Source organism: Solanum tuberosum, unplaced genomic scaffold (assembly GCF_000226075.1).
Source record: "Solanum tuberosum cultivar DM 1-3 516 R44 unplaced genomic scaffold, SolTub_3.0 scf00683, whole genome shotgun sequence".
Classification (NCBI taxonomy): domain Eukaryota; kingdom Viridiplantae; phylum Streptophyta; class Magnoliopsida; order Solanales; family Solanaceae; genus Solanum; species Solanum tuberosum.
This window is the reverse complement of record NW_006239602.1, coordinates 6,087-29,994: the sequence shown is the minus strand read 5'-3', so window position 1 is coordinate 29,994 and position 23,908 is coordinate 6,087. Positions and strand designations below refer to the sequence as shown.

The 23,908-nt window shown below is 34.1% G+C and overlaps 1 protein-coding gene across 2 annotated transcripts; it reads right to left on the bottom strand.

Moving 5' to 3' along the window:
• Positions 1 to 2,602: 2,602 nt before the first annotated feature.
• LOC102588460 (alpha-glucosidase 2) lies at positions 2,603 to 23,879 on the bottom strand. Of its 2 annotated transcripts, none has more exons than XM_006366819.2 (23): positions 23,656 to 23,879; positions 22,997 to 23,294; positions 22,841 to 22,909; positions 21,132 to 21,269; positions 20,869 to 20,986; positions 20,227 to 20,309; positions 19,743 to 19,838; positions 18,800 to 18,968; positions 18,568 to 18,710; positions 18,413 to 18,499; positions 18,063 to 18,248; positions 14,851 to 15,018; positions 13,589 to 13,709; positions 13,130 to 13,199; positions 12,164 to 12,251; positions 11,949 to 12,069; positions 11,054 to 11,247; positions 10,841 to 10,949; positions 9,603 to 9,758; positions 6,195 to 6,297; positions 4,804 to 4,977; positions 4,264 to 4,409; positions 2,603 to 3,199 (listed from the first exon to the last, which is right to left on the bottom strand). In XM_006366819.2, exons 1-23 carry the CDS (start codon positions 23,832 to 23,834, stop codon positions 3,006 to 3,008), a joined length of 3,210 nt encoding a protein of 1,069 aa, XP_006366881.1. In that variant the 5' UTR covers positions 23,835 to 23,879; the 3' UTR covers positions 2,603 to 3,005. The 2 variants fall into 2 exon arrangements, with proteins under 2 accessions (XP_006366881.1, XP_015160593.1); XM_015305107.1 differs by having other exon boundaries at positions 23,684 to 23,774.
• Between the last annotated feature and the right edge of the window lie 29 nt (positions 23,880 to 23,908).

The following is a 23,908-nucleotide window of genomic DNA, read 5'->3' as shown; positions in this document are numbered from 1 at the left end:
TTTTTGGCCGCCCCCCCCCCCCCCCCCCCCCCCTCTTTTTGTTTTTTGTTATTTTATGTAAATACAGAAAACACTATAGTACCAAACTCAATCAAGTACTACTACATTGACTAGAAAAGTTTTCTTTCTTTATTTACAATGATGGTGTCATGGTGGTTCAATGATTCCGCTGAATACTTGCTACATCCACCAACATGATAACTCTGTCCACCGATCAAGACTTACTCACTAAAGAAGTTAAATAAGAAGTAAACAACCACACCAAGCATAGCAAGTCCCCATTCATTACCTTGTGTTGAAGAAAACATCATTTGAAAACCCAAGAAGATCAAAATAATATACAACCATCCCCATCTTCTAAACTCATCTTCATGATCTCTCACCCTATAATAATTGTTGTAACCTTGTAAAGAAGGTGCATAAATAATTATCAAACATGGTAACACTACTAGTAAAAGTGGACCAAGAAGAATTTTTAAAACAGTGTAAGTTAGTAGTATAACAATAAGAGATGCCAAGATTGATTGAGTAGTATAATATACAAACACAATGGCTAAAAAAGGGATGAAAATATAGAAAGTGAAGTTTATTTCTTCAATATCAAGGGCTAATGGAACTCTTTCAATTATGTTTTGGCCATGGAGAAGTAATCCTAGGCTGAGTACAAGAAGAAGAGGAACAAACGGAGAAGGCCCTATAACCATATTTTCTACAAGAAAAATGGTGTCATGAGCTTAGTCTTTTTATTTTTTTTATTTTTGAGATGAAATCGATGAATGGAGTTGAGCGTATTCAAGAAATTGGTTTAAAATAATGTGGTTGTTAGTAGGGTGGTTATGAATGAAGCTATATGCTAAGGGTCGGGGGGTTATAAGCTTTAATTAGTTGTTTATAACTTGGTTATTGATCACCAACTTTACCTGTTTGGTATTTGCTACTTTCACATAGGTTAATGGACTATATAATGTACTTTATTTGTTGGGTTATGGACCCCGGCCCTTATTTTCTAAGAAAATATTTTCATGAAAAACATTTCCCTTCCTATACCAACGCACCCCAGGGGCGGCTGGTAAGGCGTAAAAAAAAGTCTTTTGCCTTAGGCCCCCAATTTTAGGGGGCCCCATTTTTAAGTTAATTAGGTAGGATTAAATTAAAATAAATAAATATTAGAACTAAGACAATAAATGCAAAGGCCCCATTTTTTAGATAATTAGGAAGGATTAAATTTTAAAAAAAAGTTGTCAGAACCAAGACAATAAATGCAAAACGGCTCAATGAAGTGATAGTATGATAAATATGATTATGACTTTTTGACTTTTCAATAAAAAGTTGTGTACTTTTATTTTTAAGGTACAAGTTATTTTTTTTTTTTTACCTTATTTTTTTCTAATTTTATTTTTATATATTCTATCATCCTCCCTTCTATTTCTTTCTCACTTTCTTTTTTCTAATCTTGTATCTCTTTCTTATTCAAAGCTTAAAAATTTACTCGTTCTATTGATAGTTTATATTTTGAATTTGGAGAAAACTATATTGCAGCAGCCCAATTCATTTTTGGAAATCAAGTCTTCATAGCTTTTGAATTCGGTAATATCATTCTAATTTCTAATATTATTTTTGTTTTGTGTCTTATGTTTATTATATTTTTTATTTGATATTGTAAATAGTGTTTTAAAATATTTGTTAGATTTTGATGTCGCTATAGATCAATTAAGAGGTTTAGTTTTTTTTTTAAAACATATAGAGAAGAAGGATTTACAAGTACTATGATTTCAACTAAAGAAATTGCATTAGAGATGAATATAGAACCTATATTTCGTAAGAAACGTGTAATTTATAGAAAAAAACAATTTGATGAGAATGTTGATAATGAAATCACAAGATCTCTTGAAGAAGCATTTAGAGTTGATTACTTCTTATACATAGTAGCCATCTTTTCACTTCAAAATAGATTTGAACAATTTGAAGTATATGAAAATATTTTGATTTTCTATTTAGTGGAAAAAAATTGAGATCATTAGATGATGAGAATTTGAAAAAATGTTGTCTTAAACTTGAATGTTCCTTAAAACATAATACTCACTCCGATATTGACGGTTTAGACTTATTTTCTGAATTAAAAGTGTTAAGGGAAATCATAAAAGTAGAAGACAATACTCTAATTGAGATACTCAATCAATAAAAGACTTGATTCTTTTCCAAATGCTTACATTGCTTATAGAATAATGTTAACAATTCCCGTAACAGTCACCTCAAGCCGAAAGAAAGTTTTTCAAATTAAAAATAATAAAATATTATTTAAGATCGATAATGTCTCAAGAAAGATTAAGTGGTTTTGGCTATATTATCGATTGAAAAAGAATTATTAGAAGAGATTGACTACACAAAAATTATTAACTTTGCATCTCAAAAAGCTATAAAAATAGATTTAAAATAAAAACATTTATAATTTTTTTTTTTAAGGCCTCTAGTTTGATTTTGGCCTTAGGCCACCAACGGGTTTGAGCTACCCCTGACACACCCCTGGAGTTATTACTTTTTCCTAAGGTCCCCCTTTCCAGAAGGATAAAGGGAAGAACAGATTAAGAGGAGGTTTCTAATCGTCATTATGCCATCTACATAGCCAGTGTGAATTGTCAAACTATAGCAGGAGGCTTGCATTAATTTTATTGTTTGGTCTGCATACCAAAAGTCCAAAACTAATAAGATTCCAGGACCATATACAGTGTCCTCTTTAGCAATCTTCTGTCTCTTATTCCTACAAGGTCTTCCCTGACTAGCAAGGTTTTCTCGGAAAACTTTATTTATTCGTGTTTAGTTGCATCATTGAGTTTGAAACCCTGAACGGACTGTCAATAATAAGCTGGAGGAAGGTGAGTATGACGTCTAAGTCATTCTTATTGCCTTTACACCATCTACATAAGGCCATAGCTTGTGAAAATGTATACTGTTCTTCAATCCCAGAAAATGCTCATCAAACAAGTTGTCAATGCTGGGTGACAGTTTTAGGCTATCTTTAGCACTTCGTACTCGTGAGATATTTTAAGAGGTGATTCCTTTGAGACGGGCCTCTCTTCAGACCAGAGCTCTAGATTCACTGTTCCGGTACCCCAATGCACCATACATTTGTGTACTTGATCGATGTTGAATCGATTGACTAATCCTAGACCAAGATATCTATCAACAAGCATCCATTCACCTGAAAAGGCATCAACATAGTCACACTGGTTCAAACATTGCAACCCTGATTTTACTCATGAACACTGAACAAATAATCAACTGATCAAACCACAGTAGAGATGAAAAACATTAGGTGATTTATTTCCATCTGCCTAAGCTTAAGTGATTAAAATTACCCTTTTTTGTATTTGTGGAAGATAGCAGGTACTTAATGGAATAGTCAAAAGTGTGTGCAAGCTGATCTGAACACCAGCGTTATAAAAAAAATTCCACATCGGCAAAAATAGAAATAGGCTAAATAGGTGAACATGCAAATAAAAGCAACTCATATCGAACATTGCAGCTAAAACCCTTCACTCAAATTGGTTTTGAGTATTCAGCATACATTCCGGAAAAGGATGTGTCCTTCAAATATTTGCAGGAGATGCTTACACATTTTACTTGTAGCTTTATCTTTCCCCACATAATAAATGACATCCTGTCAAGCTTTTGATCCCCGTTTCTTAAGGTCTGAATAGACCAGGTAAAGCATCTCCATGCCCCTTTCGATATCTTCATCTAGCTCTTACATAAAGTTTAAATAGATGAAACTGATGAAGAGGGAATAAGCATGAAGAAACACCAAATGGGGAGAATATTTCTGAATTACTGGAACAGGGAATGATAACAAGTTGCTTACTGGAAGTTTTGCACATTGACAGGTAACTCGTGCAATTTGTGCACTTCCCCTCATTTGGAATCTTCCCATAAATAGCTCCCAATTTGTCTTTTCCGTTCTTTCAGTCCCGTCTTACTATTATATTCCTCTAAAGAAGCAAGCCCTGGTGATTTCACTAGTCTTACTAAGGTACCATACTAATTCAAAATCTGGTCGAGTCTCACAGAAGTTTACATATATTGGCATACCTACACCACAACCAAGTTCAGGCCATCCACTATTATCTACTTTTACTTCCTGTTATGCTTTTACAAAATGAAAAGGTTTGCGCAAAACAGGTTTCTTCAGAATAATATGACCACAAATATGTGTGCACAATAAAAATAAAACAGTTCAGGTGAGCAAAAGTAAAGAGTAGGATGTACCCTTTGGGCGAAGATCTCCTTCAAACACTTGTTCTCCAGATTCTGGCCAAAGTTCATGCTTGGACCCATTGATGGAAGTAAAGGACACATATGATTCCGTTGGGTGCAACAATGTGAACATTGGATGCACACGCAAGCACACAAGCCTACCAACACAATAAGAAGTATGCCAAAAGCCATCAGAAATAAGAGAAGAGTAAATTAATTAAATTGAGGCTCTAGACCATATAAAGGGGAGAGAGAGTATCTTTCAACAGCTAATATGAACATGACCATCCAGAAATAAGAATATTGACCGAAAAAATAATTATTTTTGTTAAAATCTACAAGTAAAGCTATGTTGCTTAGACCCTCCAAAAATGTTGCCGCACCCATGTTAGATCATCCAAAAATGCACTACTTTTGGAGAAGCCCACATGCATACGGCAACATTTTTGAAAAACCCAGCAGCATAGCCAGTAAGAAAATCAATATTTCAACAGGTGGTTATTAGAGATCCTACAAGTAGTTTTCAATAATAAGATGTAGGATAGAACAGACCTAGAAAATCCTCCAGAACCAGCACCAACTCCACGAGCTACAATTCCAGAATCAATGCGGAAAACCTTGGAGTTGTCTTTTGGCAAAGATATATATCGTTCCATAACTAATCCTCCACCTATATCACCTTCCAGCCTAAGAGACTCTGATTCTCCTTCCTGTTCCAGATCTCGTCTGCAGAACAGGAAGAGTTAAAGTGAACAACAGAGAAGAAAAAGTACCCTTGTGGATAAAATATACAATAATGAATCAAAATTCTAACTTTAAAAGTAACAAATACGGAAAGAATATTTCCAAAAATGAAGAAATAGCATATAAGACCAAATTGAACTGCTTTATGAGATGGGACAAAAATGAAGTGCAATAGCATAATCACACCAAAACTTTTCGACGATGTCATATATGAAGAAGTCCTATCATGCATTGGCTACAATTTTGAGAAATATATGCCCCTTACCCAACGTGAATAACAACATTAATTTTCCAAGTCTGTTTTTTCATAATAATAACTAGAAACTATCACCCAACGTTACCCAATTCAAATCCATCTTCACTCTTAAATGATTAGCATATCAGAAGCCAAACACTTGACCCTTCCTAATATTAAAAACAGTGCACCAATTCCCTAAAAAAAATGTGATTAAGGAAAATTACAACAAGATATTTTCAAAAATTATAGTACTATCTCCTGGATTTGAGTCAAGAACAATCCAGATAATTTCATTACCTCAGAAAAGACCCTGACGATTGAATCACTGATTACCATACAGGGAGCCGCTAGAGAAGTTTAATGATCAAATAAATTGTTTGACAGATTAATCCTACAATTTTAAAAATTCTGGTTCTCTTTTCCCTGCTTCCAAATCAGCAATTCATTTCTAAGTATATCCAAAAACAAGTTCAGACCTAGTTTCACTATGCCTTCCAGGATTTACAAAAACAAGTTAACCCTTCAAGGCTCCTGGTTTCTCTCTTTCACATTTCAATCGGGAGTATAAAAAAAACACCACCTTAGCCAGATTTCAGCTCAATCCCAACAACGGCTCCTTTTTATTATGTTCACTATTCTTTTCATAGCTTTCACATTTTTGCGCCATTTATTTGGAAGTTCAGCTACACTTTTCTTTCTTCTGGACCACAGGACATGCACAACTTTCTATCAGGTGAGGAAATAAAGTCTCCCTTATAATGAATCTCAAAAGATTTACCATTTTATTCAACAGAAATTGGAAACTTGAATTCACACGTGCAGCATTTTCAGTTTTCCATTTTTGATCAATGAAGAATAAACATTGTCATTGCTAGAACTTAATTAATACTAATTTCACTCCTCGGTTACCAAATAGAAACTATTTGAAACATGCTACATGAGGAACTTCTTATTTACTTACTCAATAACTGAATACTCCTCAGTACATCCAGCTGATCTGTATTCACGGTTACTATATTCTTCGTACCCATTTATTTCCACCCGGCTATGAAGCCATTGAGTTCCTGTTACAAGGAAATAGATGAATAAAACAGTATAAATAATCAGCATTTCTTCTGATATCAGTATTTTAATCAAGCTTACAGGTTTCCAAACATTGAGAAAACAGGGGAGAAATTTGGTTGCACAGAAATGCTAAGTACAGATGAGAACTCAGACCAATGCTTCATATAGCAAAACAAAGGATTAAAATGTTTAACAATGAAAGGCTCTTTTATCAGATAGAAATATGGAAAACCCATTTCTCTATTCAAACATTGTATGAATTGTTTTATTTTTTTTAAACAAAGAAACAACGGGTTTTAAGAGTCGCCACTTAATTTTTAAAGGAAAATTAAGAAAACTAACTTTTTCAAAAGATTAAAACATAAATCTAATGAAAATATTAAAGGGGGTTCGGGGTTCATATTACCATTTCGGGAAGGGTTTGAAAGCACCCGAAATACCCACTAACACGCGGTTATCCAATAATTAACTAATTGGCAAAAATTTCAAGAAAATAAGCAACTTAACTAAAATCGATGCCCAAGTGCTGGCCCAGGCGGACAGATTCAAACTTGGGCCCAAATCTTCTTTCCTTATCTATTTAACTGTTATCATGTGTTTGGTGTTTGAATTGATTTTAAGGTTTAAAAATTCGATTCCCCAAAGAAAAACCATTTTGAGTTAAAATTAAACTAATACTTATCTTCAATTTGACCTTTAGAATATTTATTATATTTATTCAAGTCAATGCCCTTATAATATTCCCCTTCCCCTTAAGAGCGATTTTAAGTTTAAGATCGTTATATTCTCAATTTTAGTTAAGTTGCTTATTTTCAAAATTAAACTAATACTTATCTTCAATTTGACCTTTAGAATATTTATTATATTTATTCAAGTAAATGCCCTTATAATATTCCCCTTCCCCTTAAGAGCGATTTTAAGTTTAAGATCGTTATATTCTCAATTTTAGTTAAGTTGCTTATTTTCAAAATTAAACTAATACTTATCTTCAATTTGACCTTTAGAATAATATTATTCAAGTAAATGCCCTTATAATATTCCCCTTCCCCTTAAGAGCGATTTTAAGTTTAAGATCGTTATATTCTCAATTTTAGTTAAGTTGCTTATTTTCAAAATTAAACTAATACTTATCTTCAATTTGACCTTTAGAATAATATTATTCAAGTAAATGCCCTTATAATATTCCCCTTCCCCTTAAGAGCGATTTTAAGTTTAAGATCGTTATATTTTCAATTTTAGTTAAGTTGCTTATTTTCTTGAAATTTTAGCCAATTAGTTAATTGTTGGATAACCGCGTGTTAGCGGGCATTCCGGGTGCTTTCAAACTCTTCCCGAAATGCTAATATGAACCCTGAACCCCCTTTAATATTTTCATTAGATTTCTGTTTTAATCTTTTGAAAAAGTTAGTTTTCTTATTTTTTCTTTAAAAATTAAGTGGCGACTCTTAAAACCCGTCGTTTTTTTTTAAAAAAAAAAAACAGAATGGCGACTCCGCTAGGGAATTGAATGGTTCTAACCTTAAATTAACTTGTTTGGCTATATGTGTTTAATTGTTCACTTGTCATATTTATTGTATATTAAACTGTGACATTCATGGCATCCATTCCGCCAATCAACAAGTAGTTTGCATTAGGAAAAAAGGCGGTTACGTGGTTTACCACGGCTGTCCTTCAGAAAAACACTTTTTGAATTCTTTTGAAGTGATAAACGACTAGTTGGCTTGTGGTCATCCAACATTGTTTATTAGACTTCACCTCGTTGTTTGTCCGACTTGGGTAACATGTCTTTTCTAAACCAATTTTAGTCAATCTAGAGTAGAGCGAAACCAAATCCAAAATTAAGCATTAGCCTAAGACGGCTAATACCCAAGGCGTATTAAGTTCATTAGTAAAACCGCCAAAAAAACATGTCCAAGGTCCACGACCTAACGACATATCATATTATTTGACATTTGAAAGATGTATGTGTGGAAACCTCATTGTTACCTATTTGGGGGGGATCTTAACCGTGCTTTATTTTGTAAGTATAACTCAATTTCCAAAGTTCGACATGGTCGTGCAGTGCCCAGATTTGCTCAAATTATGGTACAATGACTTTAATGTGTTTCACAGAAGGGATCTCAACAAATATGTAGGGGCCCTAACAAAGCTCATTAACATGGTTGGGTGGCCTGAACTGATTGAAGTCCTCACCGGCTACTGGCCAATGAAAAAATCTCTCCGTCGGTTTGGAGGCCTCCCCATTTTAAAAGACGGAAATTTAGTTTAAGTTTATATATTTTGTTTGTTAAAATTGGTCGATGAAGAAATTACCGTCGATATCCAAGGCCTCCCATGTTAATAAGACGAATTTTTATTTTTAAGTTACTATTTGAGTTATTCATTTTTATTCATATTTATTTAGTACTGACACTTTTACTAAGTGTCTTTACAGGTACCCGGAGTTGCTTCCCATTAAAGCTATTCGAACAAAGTTCGAACAATATTTTTGATTCATTATTGTATATTATTGACGATAGGCAAATTTAAGCTGTTTCTTATATTATTGTTTTATTTAATTACTTGTGTTACATTGTGTGTTTGTTTTACTTGTATATTGTGTTATTTCCTCCTCAATTTGAAAAAATGAATTCGGTCTGGACCCATAGTTGTGGGTTTCGAAGGATGCCTAATATCTTCCCTTAGGAATAACTTGAACCCCTTACCTAGAATCTAATGGTTTCGTAGACATTTTTTTAATTGGTTTCTAGTTTTTCCTAAAGTTAGGTGGCGACTCCTTTAAAACTCTTTTTTCTTAAAATTCTTTTAAAATTGAATTAATTGATTATTTTTTGAGTCACCACGACGTTTCTCCTTACTTGAATAAAGTAGGGATGTAAACATGAATAACTGAGGAAGGACAAGAGAACCACTGTTCAGATAGCGAAAGATTATAAGTTTGATTTAACTGGTGCTAGTTTGTAATGCAGTCAAAATCTTAACTTGTTAGTTGTGGAAAAGATTCTAGAGAAATGAATTGTTGGTAGTATCAGATATGATAAGTGAGCATGTATAGTCTGGATTTTGATTAAATTATCATTTTGGACTAGTGGACGACTAAAAGAACCTTATGAAGATATTTAACATGACCAATTTAAGTAGTGTCCAAACACTTTTCAGTGTACATGTCCACTAATGTATTAAATAAAGGATACTTGCAATGTAAATGGACATGAATAAGTTTGATGAATACCAGCAAAAACGCAAAGAAAGTGAAAGGTTATCGAATTACTGAAGAAAAAAAGAACTATGAAGCTTACAATACCTGAAGGAATATGGTCCATAGAAAGGATTCTACCACCTATCCAAGGGACCACTTTCAGCTCCCAATCACCACTCTTCAGAACAACTGGGGTCCTTGAAAGTTCTACTCCTTTATGTCCAGAGATAGTTTCCACGTCTGGTATACGTTTAGCACTTTCTGCAATTAATTAACAACATGGAAACAAAACTTTCTTTCAGTTATAAAACAACTTGCACCAAAAGAAATTGAACTGAAAAGGATAAGATGTCCAAGAATAGGTAGACCTATAAAACAGACATCAAAAGTAAAGAACCCCAATTACTCTGCTAATCTGTAAGTGTGATAATTGGAAAACCAGCTGCTTAGTTCTCGTTGATAGAGAACACACTGCATTCAACAGCTAATAGGGGTCCCATGTAGTGTTTTCAAAATAAATCCTTACATAACTTGGGCCTCACCACCCTGAAAAACATGAAAAATGGAAAACCTGCAAAAGATTTCCCTTGAATCCTCCTTCAAACACCCCATGTTTTCAAGATTTACTATTCAAGACTGAAGCGGCAATCACTCAATCTATATGATTACTAACAGAAGCAGCCAGAACAAATGTAGAATTTCAGATCTGAAATTAAAATGTTTTTTAAAAAGTGAGACATTAAATATGTACCGTCAAGTTGGTAGTCATTTCAGGCATGAACGGGTGATACATTAATAGAATTGGGAAAACCTTTACCAAATCATGTTTTTACATTTAATCGGAACCTAATGATTATTTCAGATCATCGCTTTTCCCTACACTTAATAAAAGAAATTTAATGGAAGCAGCAATACTGTAGCATTCTCTTGTGCATCTGCATTCAGCACGGATGAAGCACCACAAATGGGTGATACCAGTGTTGACGTTAAAGAATTACAATAGAAGTTCTAGGACATTCTTAAGTGTGTGGCCATCTCATCTAAAAGCATAAGTTGTTAGAGAGCACACTTTTATTATTTAATTATATTCTCAACAGTGTTGAACAGAAACCATAGAGAGTGTTCAGTAGTGGGTGCAGGTGTCTGACTTGGGTACTACTTTTAAACAGTGCTGTGCTATCTAGAAAATAAACTTGAATAACGATTAAATTTCACACAGTTCCATTTCATCTGATGAGAGATCCACTTTTGATGCAAGTCCAAGTAAGAGTTGTGCAGTAAGTTAGAGAGTGAACAAAATATTACAAAAAAGCAAAGCTGGACAAGTGGAAGAGCTGGTTTACCCAGACGATTTCTGTACTTCTCTTCACTTTCAGAAACCAAATTTGATACATCAGTTTCTGATGGCAGTGCTAATTGTATAATCTCTCCATCAGAACCCCAAGCATCAAGCTGGACAAGGAGATCCATAGCAAACAATCACCAATTAAACACATCTGTCTTAAATGGTCTCTCTTTTCCTAAAGCTAATATATGTGACGAATGAGGAAACATACCATAGCACCTTGACCCAGCAATATCCTAACATGCAATCGGCGCTTTGGCCTTCTCCAATTTCCTTCTGTTTTGGCGACTTGCACAGTAACAACAGAAGACTGAAGCTCAGCAACATATGTTGTCAAAAGATATCCACCTTGGCTATATTCATATCCATCACCATCATCTTCGAAAAGAAGACCTTCAGCTTTGCCTGAAATTGCAAAAGTATAGGTGATGCTGAGTGCTGTAGCTGCTAAAGAACTCTTTTTCCACATACAGGAGAAAGAAAAAGAATCTCGGAGAATTTTCTAGTATTTCTCTTGGCTTGCTTCAACGCCAATTCCCTCAATCTCAGTGCACTTCCTGTTATTTCCCAAATTCCACCAGTGTCCTAGCTCTGTCATTCTGATTCAGGAAAACTTATCCTAAAATGTCCCCCCAAAAAAACATTCTTCCTAGCCTTACTTCCCTAACTTTATCGAAATTTACAGAAACGGCATCTCATGATAAATTGATATTTCATGAATCCTTCCCTTGTATCAAGTAAAATAACTTTTGATTGATCTTTCCTCTTTCTTATTTTTTGGCTAGATCGTTTGGTTGATCTTTCTAGGTGTTATTCATATTCTGAAATGCAATTTTGAAAACTTGGAACACTTTTGAGGTTTCCTCTAAATCTAGTTTTATTATATTCTAAAGGCATTAAGAATATAATATTCTAAAATGAATTAATTAATTTAATTACAAAATTTGGTTGACTTTGGCACTCAACAAATGAAATAGGACAAATGGGATGGAAAAAGTAAGATGAGATTCCTGATAACTTGCTAAACCAACTAAACCTAGTTAACCATAATTTACCCGGAGTTTGGGAGTCAACTATGTTACTATGACATAAAAGATAGAAATTACCATTTTCATCCAGGGCGATGAGTAATGTTAAATCATCACTAGGATTAGCTTGACCCACATGCTGATAAAGTGGACCGACAGGGATGATTGATCCACCAAGCAAATATAGTGCAGGTAAATCCTAAAATTTTACAAGAAATAAAAACAATGATAATTAAAAGCAAATTAAAATAGTGATAATGTGAGTGCTTAATCCAGTTCCCAAGTATAAATACCGGATGTGAATCGTCAAAATCAAAACTCAACCAAATGCCTCTTGGTAATTTGTGATGAGCTGTATCCAATTCCTCATCACGCTGAGTGCTGCTCAAATACAACATGAGTTAGTATATGCATGCACCTGACAGATTAACCATCCACACTGACCCATATATATGAAAATAAGCAGTCAAACGAAGTAAATATGGATTAGGTTAGGCAAATTGAACCAACTTTCTCCATCTGAAGTCTCAATTCTCAACTGCTTTATAAAGACTTATCACTTAGCAGTATCTCGTTCACACTACTAGATCAGTCACCTCTATGAATGTCAATTGCCTAGTGAATACGGAGGTGCTTGAAGACAGTCATTTGGGAAGTGAAATTGGTTGATAAGCAAACCAATAAAATAGATAACAGACCGTATTGCTTAGACAAGGATTATTGTTGCCATATTATATGGAGAGCATTGTATAGTCAAGGTGGTGTAAGGTATTTAGCAGTCTGGTTTTGAGACAAAATCCAACCAGAAGCATGAAAGAAAGACTGAAAGAGGTTTCTCATGATAGAGTTAGTATCGTCTCTAAAACCTGATACCAAACACTTGGCAAATAAGAAAAGAAATTGTCGGTTAGGCTTATAGTTACTGGAACGAAAAGTAGACCACAATAGCCTGTTATTTACAACAGGGTTGAATATGTAGTATCCTAACTGTTTTCTAACCATAATAAAAAACGATTTTTTATCTCTTCTGATAGCATTTACATAGGCACCAACTGGAACAAGCAAAATGTTTTGGTTTTCCCTTAATCTACTTTATAGATTAAAATGATAAACCAGAAAGATATGCCACCTGTGAAGTTGACTGATGATAGACAGGAATATTAGCAATGGGTAAATTGTAGAACACAAACAAAGGATACCACATATGCAGAGTTCTACAGTCACCTACTACTGTATCTGTGAAGAAAAAAGAATTAAACCTTGCATATATAAGAATTGGTCCCAGCAAAAATGAGTTCTCAAGTTTCCTCAACTCGGGGTCTTTTGGATCTGCAAGAGTAAGCAACAGATTACTACAAAATTGACGCTATTCATTTAACAGTAATAGATTTGATATTATTGATAGGGAAAGAATAAACTGAAACAAATGATCAAAAAGAAACCAAAATCCTCGAATAGAAATGTCTAATTTGTTATTTTCGGATCAAGTAACTTGCACAAAAGCCACAACCATAAACCAACTTTTCGTTTTTGGGCTTTACAGAAAGTAAATGAGAAATTCCAAGAAAGACACCTAACATTTGAAAACTCCATTCAAATGATTAACCTGCCAAAACTCCATAAATCCTGTATACTTTGACTATCTTGTCCTGTATCAGCCATGCTCTCATGCACATTTATTGTGGAGCTAAATAAATTTTGAGTTATGAAAAATTTACCAGTGAAAAAGATAGGAGCAGACACCGGAGTACCCCTCGTGTGTGCTAAGTAAAAGAGTGTGTAAATGTGTGGTAGAAGACGGTAGCGCCGCTCCAATGCCAAGCGGCAAACTTCCTCACACTGTTAAGATGTAATATCCCAAGTCAAATCAGAAATCTACATACAGAGAAGACGTGAAAAAGTATATATTATTCTGGTTAGTTATCTAGAAGACACTTGAATAAAGTAGAGTAATCCTGTGTGCGCAATTAGCTATATCAAAATATATCCGTCTTCATCGATTTCCTTGAGTGAACATGACAAAAGGGCGATCACCCATCCACAAGGGGAATGCCAACAAGAAAGAGTGCTATTAGCACAACTACACCAGTCATCAACCCATACTTCAGGAAATGAGGTAAACAGAAACCGAAGTATATCAGGAGCAGAGAGTACATCCGCAATTAATAATGTTTCCTCTTTCTTTTTTTGTTTAAGATACAATTCAACGAGACAAAGCAATGGAACTCTTGACAAAACCATCTAAAAAACAATGGTTGACTATTCAAATGTACATACAGTTATAAATTCAACTTTTCTCCAAGAACCAACATACTAAGCTTGCAACAAAAGTGTAAAAACTAATGCAAATAAAATGGCTATTTTACACCATTTAAATGGAAAGTAAATGGATATCTCTGTTAGGGTGATTGTACGGATTTGTATCTCCAGAGTGAATAATTGGGATTTGTTCCTCTAGAGTGATCGGCAGTTATTTGTAGATTTAATTACCTTAAAGATGTCCTAGAAAAGAATTTCATATAAATATGTGGGAAGAATTGTAATCATCCATGCAATCAAATGCGTAAAGTGACACACTTCTCGACATGGTATCCAGATAATACATGTGAATTACTATTGTATCATTGTCACGAGACTGGTCTTATAAAATCTACATGTTTGAAGTTTCAGAATAAGGATCAAGAATGTTTGAGACTCGATTAACCGTTGAAACAATAACAGGCATTGAGAGAGTGCATGCACTTGAGGAAATGAATGAGTATAACATGAAAACTCAAACTCCCATCAGGGACCAGGTTACACTCAGAAACATATGCAGTGCGTTGATATTTTTTTGAGGATGAACATAAGCAGAACTTTGATAATCTTTCAGGACGAACCACGGGATATGACATAGAAACATTAAGTAAGTCACTTGACTAAACAGAACTTGCAAAATTGTTGACTACTCATAAATCATAATTATAGAAAAGAAGTGGACCTCCTCCCCAAATGACCAAAGCTCATGATCATTTGTGTCAGCCTCAGAATGGGCACGGCAAAAGGGAAACAGGGAACCAACACCCATCCACCTCCCAAACATCCGGGGAGTTGCATTTCCAGCAAAGCCGCCTATATCTGGTCCTGTAAGTGGCTGACCACTGAGCCCCTGAATATAAAGTTGCCTCATCAGAAGAGTGCAATGCATCAACTCAGTACAATGCGAAATCAAACTAATATATTTGTTTCAATATCTGTTACTCATAAAGAAATCATACATGATACACGTGTACAACACACACACACACGGGGTCTGGAAATTAATTGTGTGAAATTTAACTATGATAAAGAGCGAAACAGATTTACGTCCTGTCATCATATATTATTATAAGTGGGAAGCTCCAAAGTGAAAAGTTGAATTATCATTTTACCCCTACACTAAATGAAAATGTTATGAAATAATTAATTAAATTCATCTAATAATATAATTAATTAAACATTTTAATCCTGAAATAAAGAAAACACTCCTTTAATAATTTGTGAAAAAAATGTAAATATACGTTTAAATAAATGCTAAGTATCATATTGAGTACAATACAATGAATCAACCATGCATAATTATATACTTCTCCACATATCAATTACTACTTTCAAGAAGTCATTAGAAGTCATTTGTATATGCAGCGCGCGTATTAACAATTTCATAATTGATTCTTCATATTCTTATGTGTATTAGTACATTATCTTTTACAATTCCGTAAGTATATATATTGTACAATATAGTCATACGCTTCAACTTTGAACAATAACTACAAATAGGATTTTATAGTTTTGGAAATTTAACTGTTTTTAAAGAATAAAATATAAAGTGTCCTTTCACTTCTTCATAGCACTTATAAAGAAATTTAATGATATTTTATTGATCTTTTTCCAACTTGACTTTTGAGTTTCTATATTTCTTGGCTATAAATATCATTGTGTGCTTCATTGATTTTTCGATCTGTAAATTGTGCCGTGATATATATTGTCTTAGTTTTGATGATAGCTACTTCTCTTCACTCCTTGTATCTTAATATTTGATTGATAATTTTATTGTAGATTAACTAAGATCTGCTTAGATTTCTTTTCTATGTGTTCAAGTGGAATTTTTTGTTTTTGTGTTATTATATTAGTAATGAAGATGTTAATACATTTGTTGATGTTCATTAATATTATGTTTGTTACTTTTTCCTTTCATCCAGTTGATGTCATATTCATGACAATCCTTTGAGTCCCTCAATAATATCCTATAAAGGATGGTCATTGGACATTACATTGTACACACCAGAAGAGATTTTGAATAATTGGAAGACAATAAAGAAAGTTGTCATTTCTTATCTCTCTACATTTTTTTCTACTTTCTTCTTTCACATTGTTACGTTTAGCTTCATTTTATAATATTTTTGTTGATTTCGTTAGAGGTGTTCTTTTATTTACCATTAAAAAATCACTATTTTCTTTTTCGAGTTAATTCCTATTCAATAAATAAATAACTACAAATAAAAAATTATTGTACACAATAAGACTTCGAATTTTTTTATTCAAGTCTTTGCATGGTTGATAATTATTCTTGCTTTGGTGACCACAAATGTAAGTTGTATGGCTTTTAAAGTACTTTTTTCTGATTTACTATTTTATTTTACAAACTTTATAATAAAAAATAGAATTATTAGTTCTATTAAAGTGGGAAGCAACAAAGTTAATGGTTGGATTACTAAAATAATCCTATAAATTTGTATCGAGTATAACACTCTTTGAAAATAGAAAATCTGAAGAATTTGAAGGGTTACTTAATAACTAAATACACTTAATTCAATATATTGACCATATTAATCTACTAAGGCCTCTAGCTACTGGTGAAATATGTAAAGATGTTTGAGACTTTGTTTCCCCTCATTCACTTTCTTTCATTTAATTCATTTTAATTCTAACATGAAGTTTAAGTTACAATACTCCGATTTAATTAATTAATTTCTCTTGCTTAAGTTAAGACCCATCTTTACAAGAAAAAAGTACATAAATCTTCCATTACAAAAGAAAGGCTTTGTTGACCTTCTTGAAAAGAAAATTTGATATAGCTGCAATATGAGTATGCATTCTATCTTGCCTAATATTTCTTATATATGTGAAAGTTCTCTATTTGTAACTATTTTTTTTAATCTATTTTTATTCTATCAGTAAATTACTAAATCAAAATGTACACACATTTAACATATAGTTATTTTTCTTTCACAATATTTGTGGTTTCTTCGTTTTTAATAACATAGAGGTCAACATCCCCAATGGATAATTAGGATGTCTATTTCAATATGGTTGTATTTTTTATTGTGTGGAAGATGTGATGAATATATATATATATATACACACATCGTTACAACATCTTCATGCAACTTACCATGGGGAACACGTGCAACGCACGTGCCCGGAACTAGTGTAACAATAAATGCCATGATTTCTCAACAGAAAATAGGGAAAAAAGTGATACGAATATTAATAGCTTGAAATACCAATTTTAAGTACTAGATAAAAGAATCTATGATAGGGCAATATAGTGTGTTACATCTTTGCATTGACATAACCATGTCCTAATTAGTTGCACAGAAATGGAACCAAGACAGGAATAAGATACTAATATCAAGCAATATTCTACCATAGCAAAACACATAAAGTACATCTCTCATGGATACTTCATCAACTTTAAAAATTCTTCAATAAAAAGCAAGCAGTTCATTGACTAAGGTCTAAGAGAACATCAAAACAAATTATTAATTGTCCTATTCCCTTAGCAAACTTCATCATTTTTATAATTGATTTAGGGCGAGTCAAACAGAAAAATTTTGAAGACTCCATTTTAGTAGATCCTTCATAACTTCTTTAAAATATTAGTTGAAGCTGCCTAAGATGCAAAAAGAAGTGAACTGTTGGAGTCTGCTTAATCAAAATGAGTCATATTAACAAAATTGAATAAAAACAACAAATAGATATTACTGGATTAGTGTCAGACACGGGTACGAGGGGAAAGGACTGAAAATCCTTGTGTCAGTGGTTCGAATCCACTTCTAAGCAGGCGAAAGGTCCAAACCGTAGCCAGGTGGCAGGCAGTATAATTCAAAAGGGAAAAACTTGCATCTGACATAAACTTAGAGACATAAGTGATTATACTTAGCTACTAACCAGTTGAAGAACCATGGGGATACTCATCTGCAAGTGCTCCCATGTAGAAAGGTTATCCCCTGTCCATGTAGCAGCATACCTCTGGCTACCCACAAACCCAGCCCGTGTGAGAACAAAAGGGCGTTTATTTCCATTAGCTAGCTTCATTCCTTCATAGGTTGATCGTGCCATGAGCATCCCATAAACCTTAAAAGGCAGCCAAGTCAATTTATAAGCATATTACATTATTAAGTAAAGGAGCAGGGGTTTCACCAGCAAGAACACCAGTAGACCTCTCTCTCTCTCAGAGCTTCTCTTATGTTTTCACATTCTACTAGCACATAAAGCTACAGCAGGAAAAGTAGGCATACATTGTGATAGTATGAATGATTCTGGCAACCTCCAAATTCAGGATCTCCCCTGTGAATATTGCTCTCCGGCATTGTCTTTGTTACTGTCTGCAACAAAAGACTCAGATGAAAAAAGCAGTGCAACTTTAAAAGTTTTTTGACGTTCAATAATCCACCTTAAAAACAGCTGGTTCATTCATGTCATTCCATATACCATCCACACCATTGGAAATGAAATCTTTAACTAGGTTAGCCCACCATGATCGGGCTTTCGATTGAGTGAAATCCGGAAACACACAAGGCCCAGGCCACACGTCACCTAAAGATGGAGATAAAAATATGACAAGTCTGAAAAATGTAAACAAACAATTAAAAAAAAAAGTTTTAAACTGCAGGATAAACACATACCAATATAAGGCCTCCCGTCCGCTGTTTGAACCCATACATCTGCTTCAGAACCACTATCATAAGCAAAATATCCCTTTTCATTCTTAATCCCTGGATCAAGCATCCAGATTGCTTTGAAACCTGATTGATGAAGTTCTTCCACAAGAAACTTTGGATCTGGAAAACGCTCCTGACAACCATGTCCAGAAAAGTTTATAAGATGTGTCAGTTTTGACATTGGTAAACAAAAAGCATTCACCTAAGTTATCATAACTAGATAAAAATGAGAAAGAGGTGACACTATCTAATGCAAATGAAGTACAACCTGTTTGATATCAGATACCAAAAGCAAGCATTTCCATAGATCAAACACTCTCAAAAAATAATTTTGATAAGTACACTGTAAATTCATAAATTATGTCTATTTGTGAATATTAATGTTTCAAAGCAAGTGCAAAGAATGGAGAAGGGGAGAGAAGCATCCAGCTGTAAGCTTCCCAAGTAAGTTAAATACTCAAAATGGAATGCTTCCCATATAACTGGACAGTAGGAAATATGACATAGTTTACAACTTTAAGTAGCTTGCAGTCCCAGGAATATCAAACCAAGGTAATAGAAGAGAACAAAATTCTCTTCACGGAGTTTCAAGGAGAAGAAACAAAAATCCTTTTCCCAGTTACCTGCTTTATGCATTATTCCTTTTTGGATAGATAGAAATTTAATCAACAGAAACAAATAATATATGGGTTGGAGGCGAGAGTTCTTGCTATTACATATACAAAGGAATTATTATCAAGTGATCCTCTCCAGACTAAGTGCCTGCAAGTTAATGCCAGGTCATGAATAAATAATGTCAATTGGGAGGAGATGAAAAATTTGATCAACATCTGACAAATAGATCATTGACTTGGACTAACTGGCTGTAGAATCAACAATATATCAGGATTAAGTAGTAAGATGGTGCCTTATCAAATGTAAAACATCGAAAATCGTTCATGTAGTCAATGTCCATCCATATGACATCACAAGGAATCTTCTTCTCCCGAAAGGTCCTTGCAATCTGCATGAGGTAAGATACACTGAAATATAAGATTAGAAGGCCAGATGCATACCTGGGGGGGGAGGGGGACAAAGCAGTACGTAAGTGGGGGATAAGAAAAGACAAATGAAATAAAGCTTTGAAATAAGGGACAAAATTAAAGCTTGTATGGTTCCTACGCTCCTAGCTGAGTAATAATCAATTATTAGATTCCTCCACCCCTAAACCCCCACAACCCAAGTAATGAGGTAAAAAAGAAGAGGATAAGAAAATTAGCAACAGTTGGTGGTAAAGGAAGAATGTAAAGTGCATCCAAGTAGCCAGAGTATAGCAACAAAGTAAATAAAAATGCAAAACAAGCACTATGAGGAGAGCAATAGACTACTTCACAATAAAAAAAAAAACAGACCTCTCGAACACGAGCATCCGGAACATAGCTCCATCGGCATTGGTGATAACCCAATGACCACTTTGGAGGCATAAACACAGTTCCTGATTCAAAATTATGTGACCGTTACTTCACACAAAGTAGTATGATAAATAAGGAAAGTGAAAGTGCTGTGCTGGTTGGGAGGAATGGAATAAAGATTTTTCAAATTAGAATTTAAAAGTCTTTATTTTGAGCTTAATTATGCATAAGAATGAAGCAATAGGCTTAAAAGAGCTTCTCATAACATGAAAATTGAAATGCATCAGAAACCATTTTAACAAATGCAGTAAGTTGAGTGTTATCTAAAGACAATGAGACATTCTGGGTTCTGGAGAAAGCAGCAGCAGAATCAAAACATAGGTTTTATAAAATCTCTCATGATATAAGATGCATCAGAAACCATTTAAACAACTCTGTCGAACAGAATTCAATTGCTTTACAATTATATTTATATTTAGACTGAGACCTGAGAGTAGGACTTTCCACACTTAGTTATGAAATACAAATGAAGTGAAAAGATACCTCTCCTGGCCATTACTTTCTACTCAGAAATAAGAAAATCATTTTAAAGAGGAGATCGTATATCCCTGAAAAATGAAGCATAATAGTGTAATAACATACCGATTGCATGAGAGAGGGATACAAGAACATCAATTGGTGAAGGAAATGGGCCAAATGTAATAAGAGGATAGGATTGTCGACTGATAAATCTTATACTGGATTCTTGTCGCAAGTCAACCTGCTCAAATGATAACAATCATTCAGTGACACATCAATTGTAGTTTAGTAAAGAATATGTGAATAGATACAAATACACACACAAAAAGACAGACACAAAGCACATATAAGTGCTTGCATGGGTGTAGGAAGTAGAGTAGCTATACCTCACATCGATGTGTTGTATCTGCCAGAACTCCAAGTGTCTCGCCACTAGGAAGAACAGCAAGCACCCACGGGTGTGATTGATACAAGGAGGTAGTTCCCGGACCATAACCCCATGCATCAGTATTCCATGTCAAAATCTGAAATTAATAAAATTAAATTTGCAGGTGTTTTAACTCTGTCAACCGCTTTCATCTTGTGATTTGCTCTTGGAAGGTCATGTTTCTTCATAGGTCTTTTTTCACTGGTCTTCGTAGGTCTTTCTTATCATGCTTTATTCCCATTATTAAAGGGACCAGCACCTTAAATTTTGGCTCTTTAATTTTTCTAAGCACCAAATGATCACAAATAAATGCATTTGTTTGATTTATGTTTCATCACCTGTTCCAAATCAACACTACTGACCAGTAATTAGCAAGCTGTACACTGCTGCTGACTGTTCACCTTAGGCTCTTTCCAGAAGTTCATTTATTATGTGTTAGAAACCGCAGAACTTTAACTTCTTTTCCAATTAACTCAAGGACTGCGTTAAAGGCGAGTGAAGTTCTTCCAAGATGTGCAGTATGTATGGTCTGCCATTACATGATCTCATAGTCTTGGTCAAAATACAACTTTCAACACCATAGTCCCTAATGTACATAACAACTCCTCATGGGCGAGCTTGCTCACATTTCCGGTCACAAAAGGAGGGGGGTTGTGGTATGCTGGAAGCCAACATAAGCAACCTATTCATGATGAGTCCTCACAATGACCACAACTTGTTACAGACTGAGCCTAGTTCGTTGTCGTTGTATAGTCCACTAGAATGTACATGTTCAGGACCGGAACTACCCTTTGCTTCCTCAATGCAAGGCTATAGTAAACAGTTTTTTGTTGATATGTCATGAGATCAGACTGGCAGCAGGGGCATATCTAGGTGGATGGGTATGGGTTCACATGAACCATGCTCCTTTCCTTAGATATGTATAATAATGTTAAAATTTTATAAAATACTTCAATATATATTTGTGTACCTAAGCTCAAAGTGTTCTATGGTGCAATAATCATTGGGTGCACCTCTATAAGTGAAGTTGGCGGTGTAAACTCCATGCTTATCTTGTTATTCTTTTCTTTCTTTTTTTTAGAATTGGTCCCAAATGTACTTCTCTTTTTCCTTCTTTCTTATTAGGTTTATTCTTTCAAAATCCCAATTTTGACAGATTCGAAACTCTATTCTACTTTTGTCACCGTACAATTTAATATTATGTAAAACAAATGTATATATTAAAACTAGTAGCAGCAGTGAACGATGTAGCATAGTCAATTAGCTCTATTAATCCCAACATTTTCGGGTTTCGACATGGAGTATATGTGAAAATCATAAAAATTGTAAAAAGAATTTAATTTTGATCCTATAATTTCAAAAGTGTAATGAGTTAATAGTAAGAACCTAAAGGCTAAACCTGTTAAACATAAATTCTAGATCTGCCGCTTCAAAATAGTGCACCCATCCACATAAAATCCTGGATCTGCCTCAGACCGGCAGTGTCATCTAAGTTTCATGCTTTTGACTGATCTTTTTATTGAGGATAGTTTGTTCTCTATAAACATAAGTCCATGTAAATTCTTTTTCTTATTGCCTATAATTCATAAAATATGGAGAAAATACAACTCGATAAGGTAGAAGAGCATATTGAGTATATCTTTATCAAAAATTGTATTTGAAACTCACCCTTTTCCCAGTTCTTTCAAGCTGACCACTAACCTCCCCAGTTCCATAGAATGAGGTACCTGATGGAAGCTTAATTGAAGTAGAAATAATCTTGATCAATAACAATTATGTATAGAAGAGGAGATGCAGTGAACCGCCAGGGCCTGAAAATGCTACCTCAATATTAACAATTTGTTGTCCCGTGACACATTCAAAAGTAGGAATATATGATGGAACTTTATGTATAGACATTAACGGTGTCTCCCTAACTTTTGGATCAACAAAGGAAATACTCGGAAATGCTGCATTTCTATCATCTGCAGAGCAATCAAAACGAAAGACTCCTTCCTCCAAAATAGATTCGAAAATCATGTTCCCCATTCTCGCATCTGACATTGCAGTTGTACCTTCTATTCCACCCATCTTCGACACAACAAAACTTGCACCAGTAAGCCTCTTATTAACACTCCTCCCTCTACATACGAAACAGCAGAATTAGGCAAAATTTATAAGGTTGGAATTGATGATCATGCAATATGTTTAACAGATCATATCAAACAAAATTTCAATTCAGTCATCTCAACAACTCAATTTGGAAAAACAGGACCAATGAAATTCAATAAAATTACTCCAACTTGATCAAACCCAAAAGTTCAGCTCAGAAACTCAACCAAAGTTGTAAACTTTCTAAGTAATGCATTCCAAATATTTCAGTTCCAGTCAATCATGATTTCAATTTAGCACAACTAACAAAGTGAAGTTAATTCAAAATTCAAGTATTGCTACACAAACTCTTTCTTAACCAAAAAGATTAAAAACTTTAGAGTAAAATTAACCTGATTAAACGATGAATCGAAGATATACTTGTAGAACTGATCAGATTAATGCAATGCAAGAGCTTTGGCTTCTTCTTCTTCAAAGACCCGTTTGAAACCCTAACATTGACAAAGCAAAGAGTAGTGAAGTGACATTTTGGTGATATAATAATGCTATTTGGAAATGGTAGTTTGTCCATATATGGGTTCCTCAACCGAAACCTTGATAAAATTTAATTTAGTAGTAAGGCTAACATATGCATTAAGATTAAAA

Excerpts from the sequence above, each read along its gene's own strand:
- LOC102588460 (XM_006366819.2), bottom strand. The coding sequence starts at position 23,834 with ATGGACAAACTACCATTTCCAAATAGCATTATTATATCACCAAAATGT. Across the intron at positions 12,070-12,163 it reads ATTTTGACGATTCACATCCG|GATTTACCTGCACTATATTT; the intron begins GTATTTATACTT and ends GTAAAATTTTAG. Across the intron at positions 10,950-11,053 it reads TGCTGGGTCAAGGTGCTATG|CTTGATGCTTGGGGTTCTGA; the intron begins GTATGTTTCCTC and ends CTCCTTGTCCAG.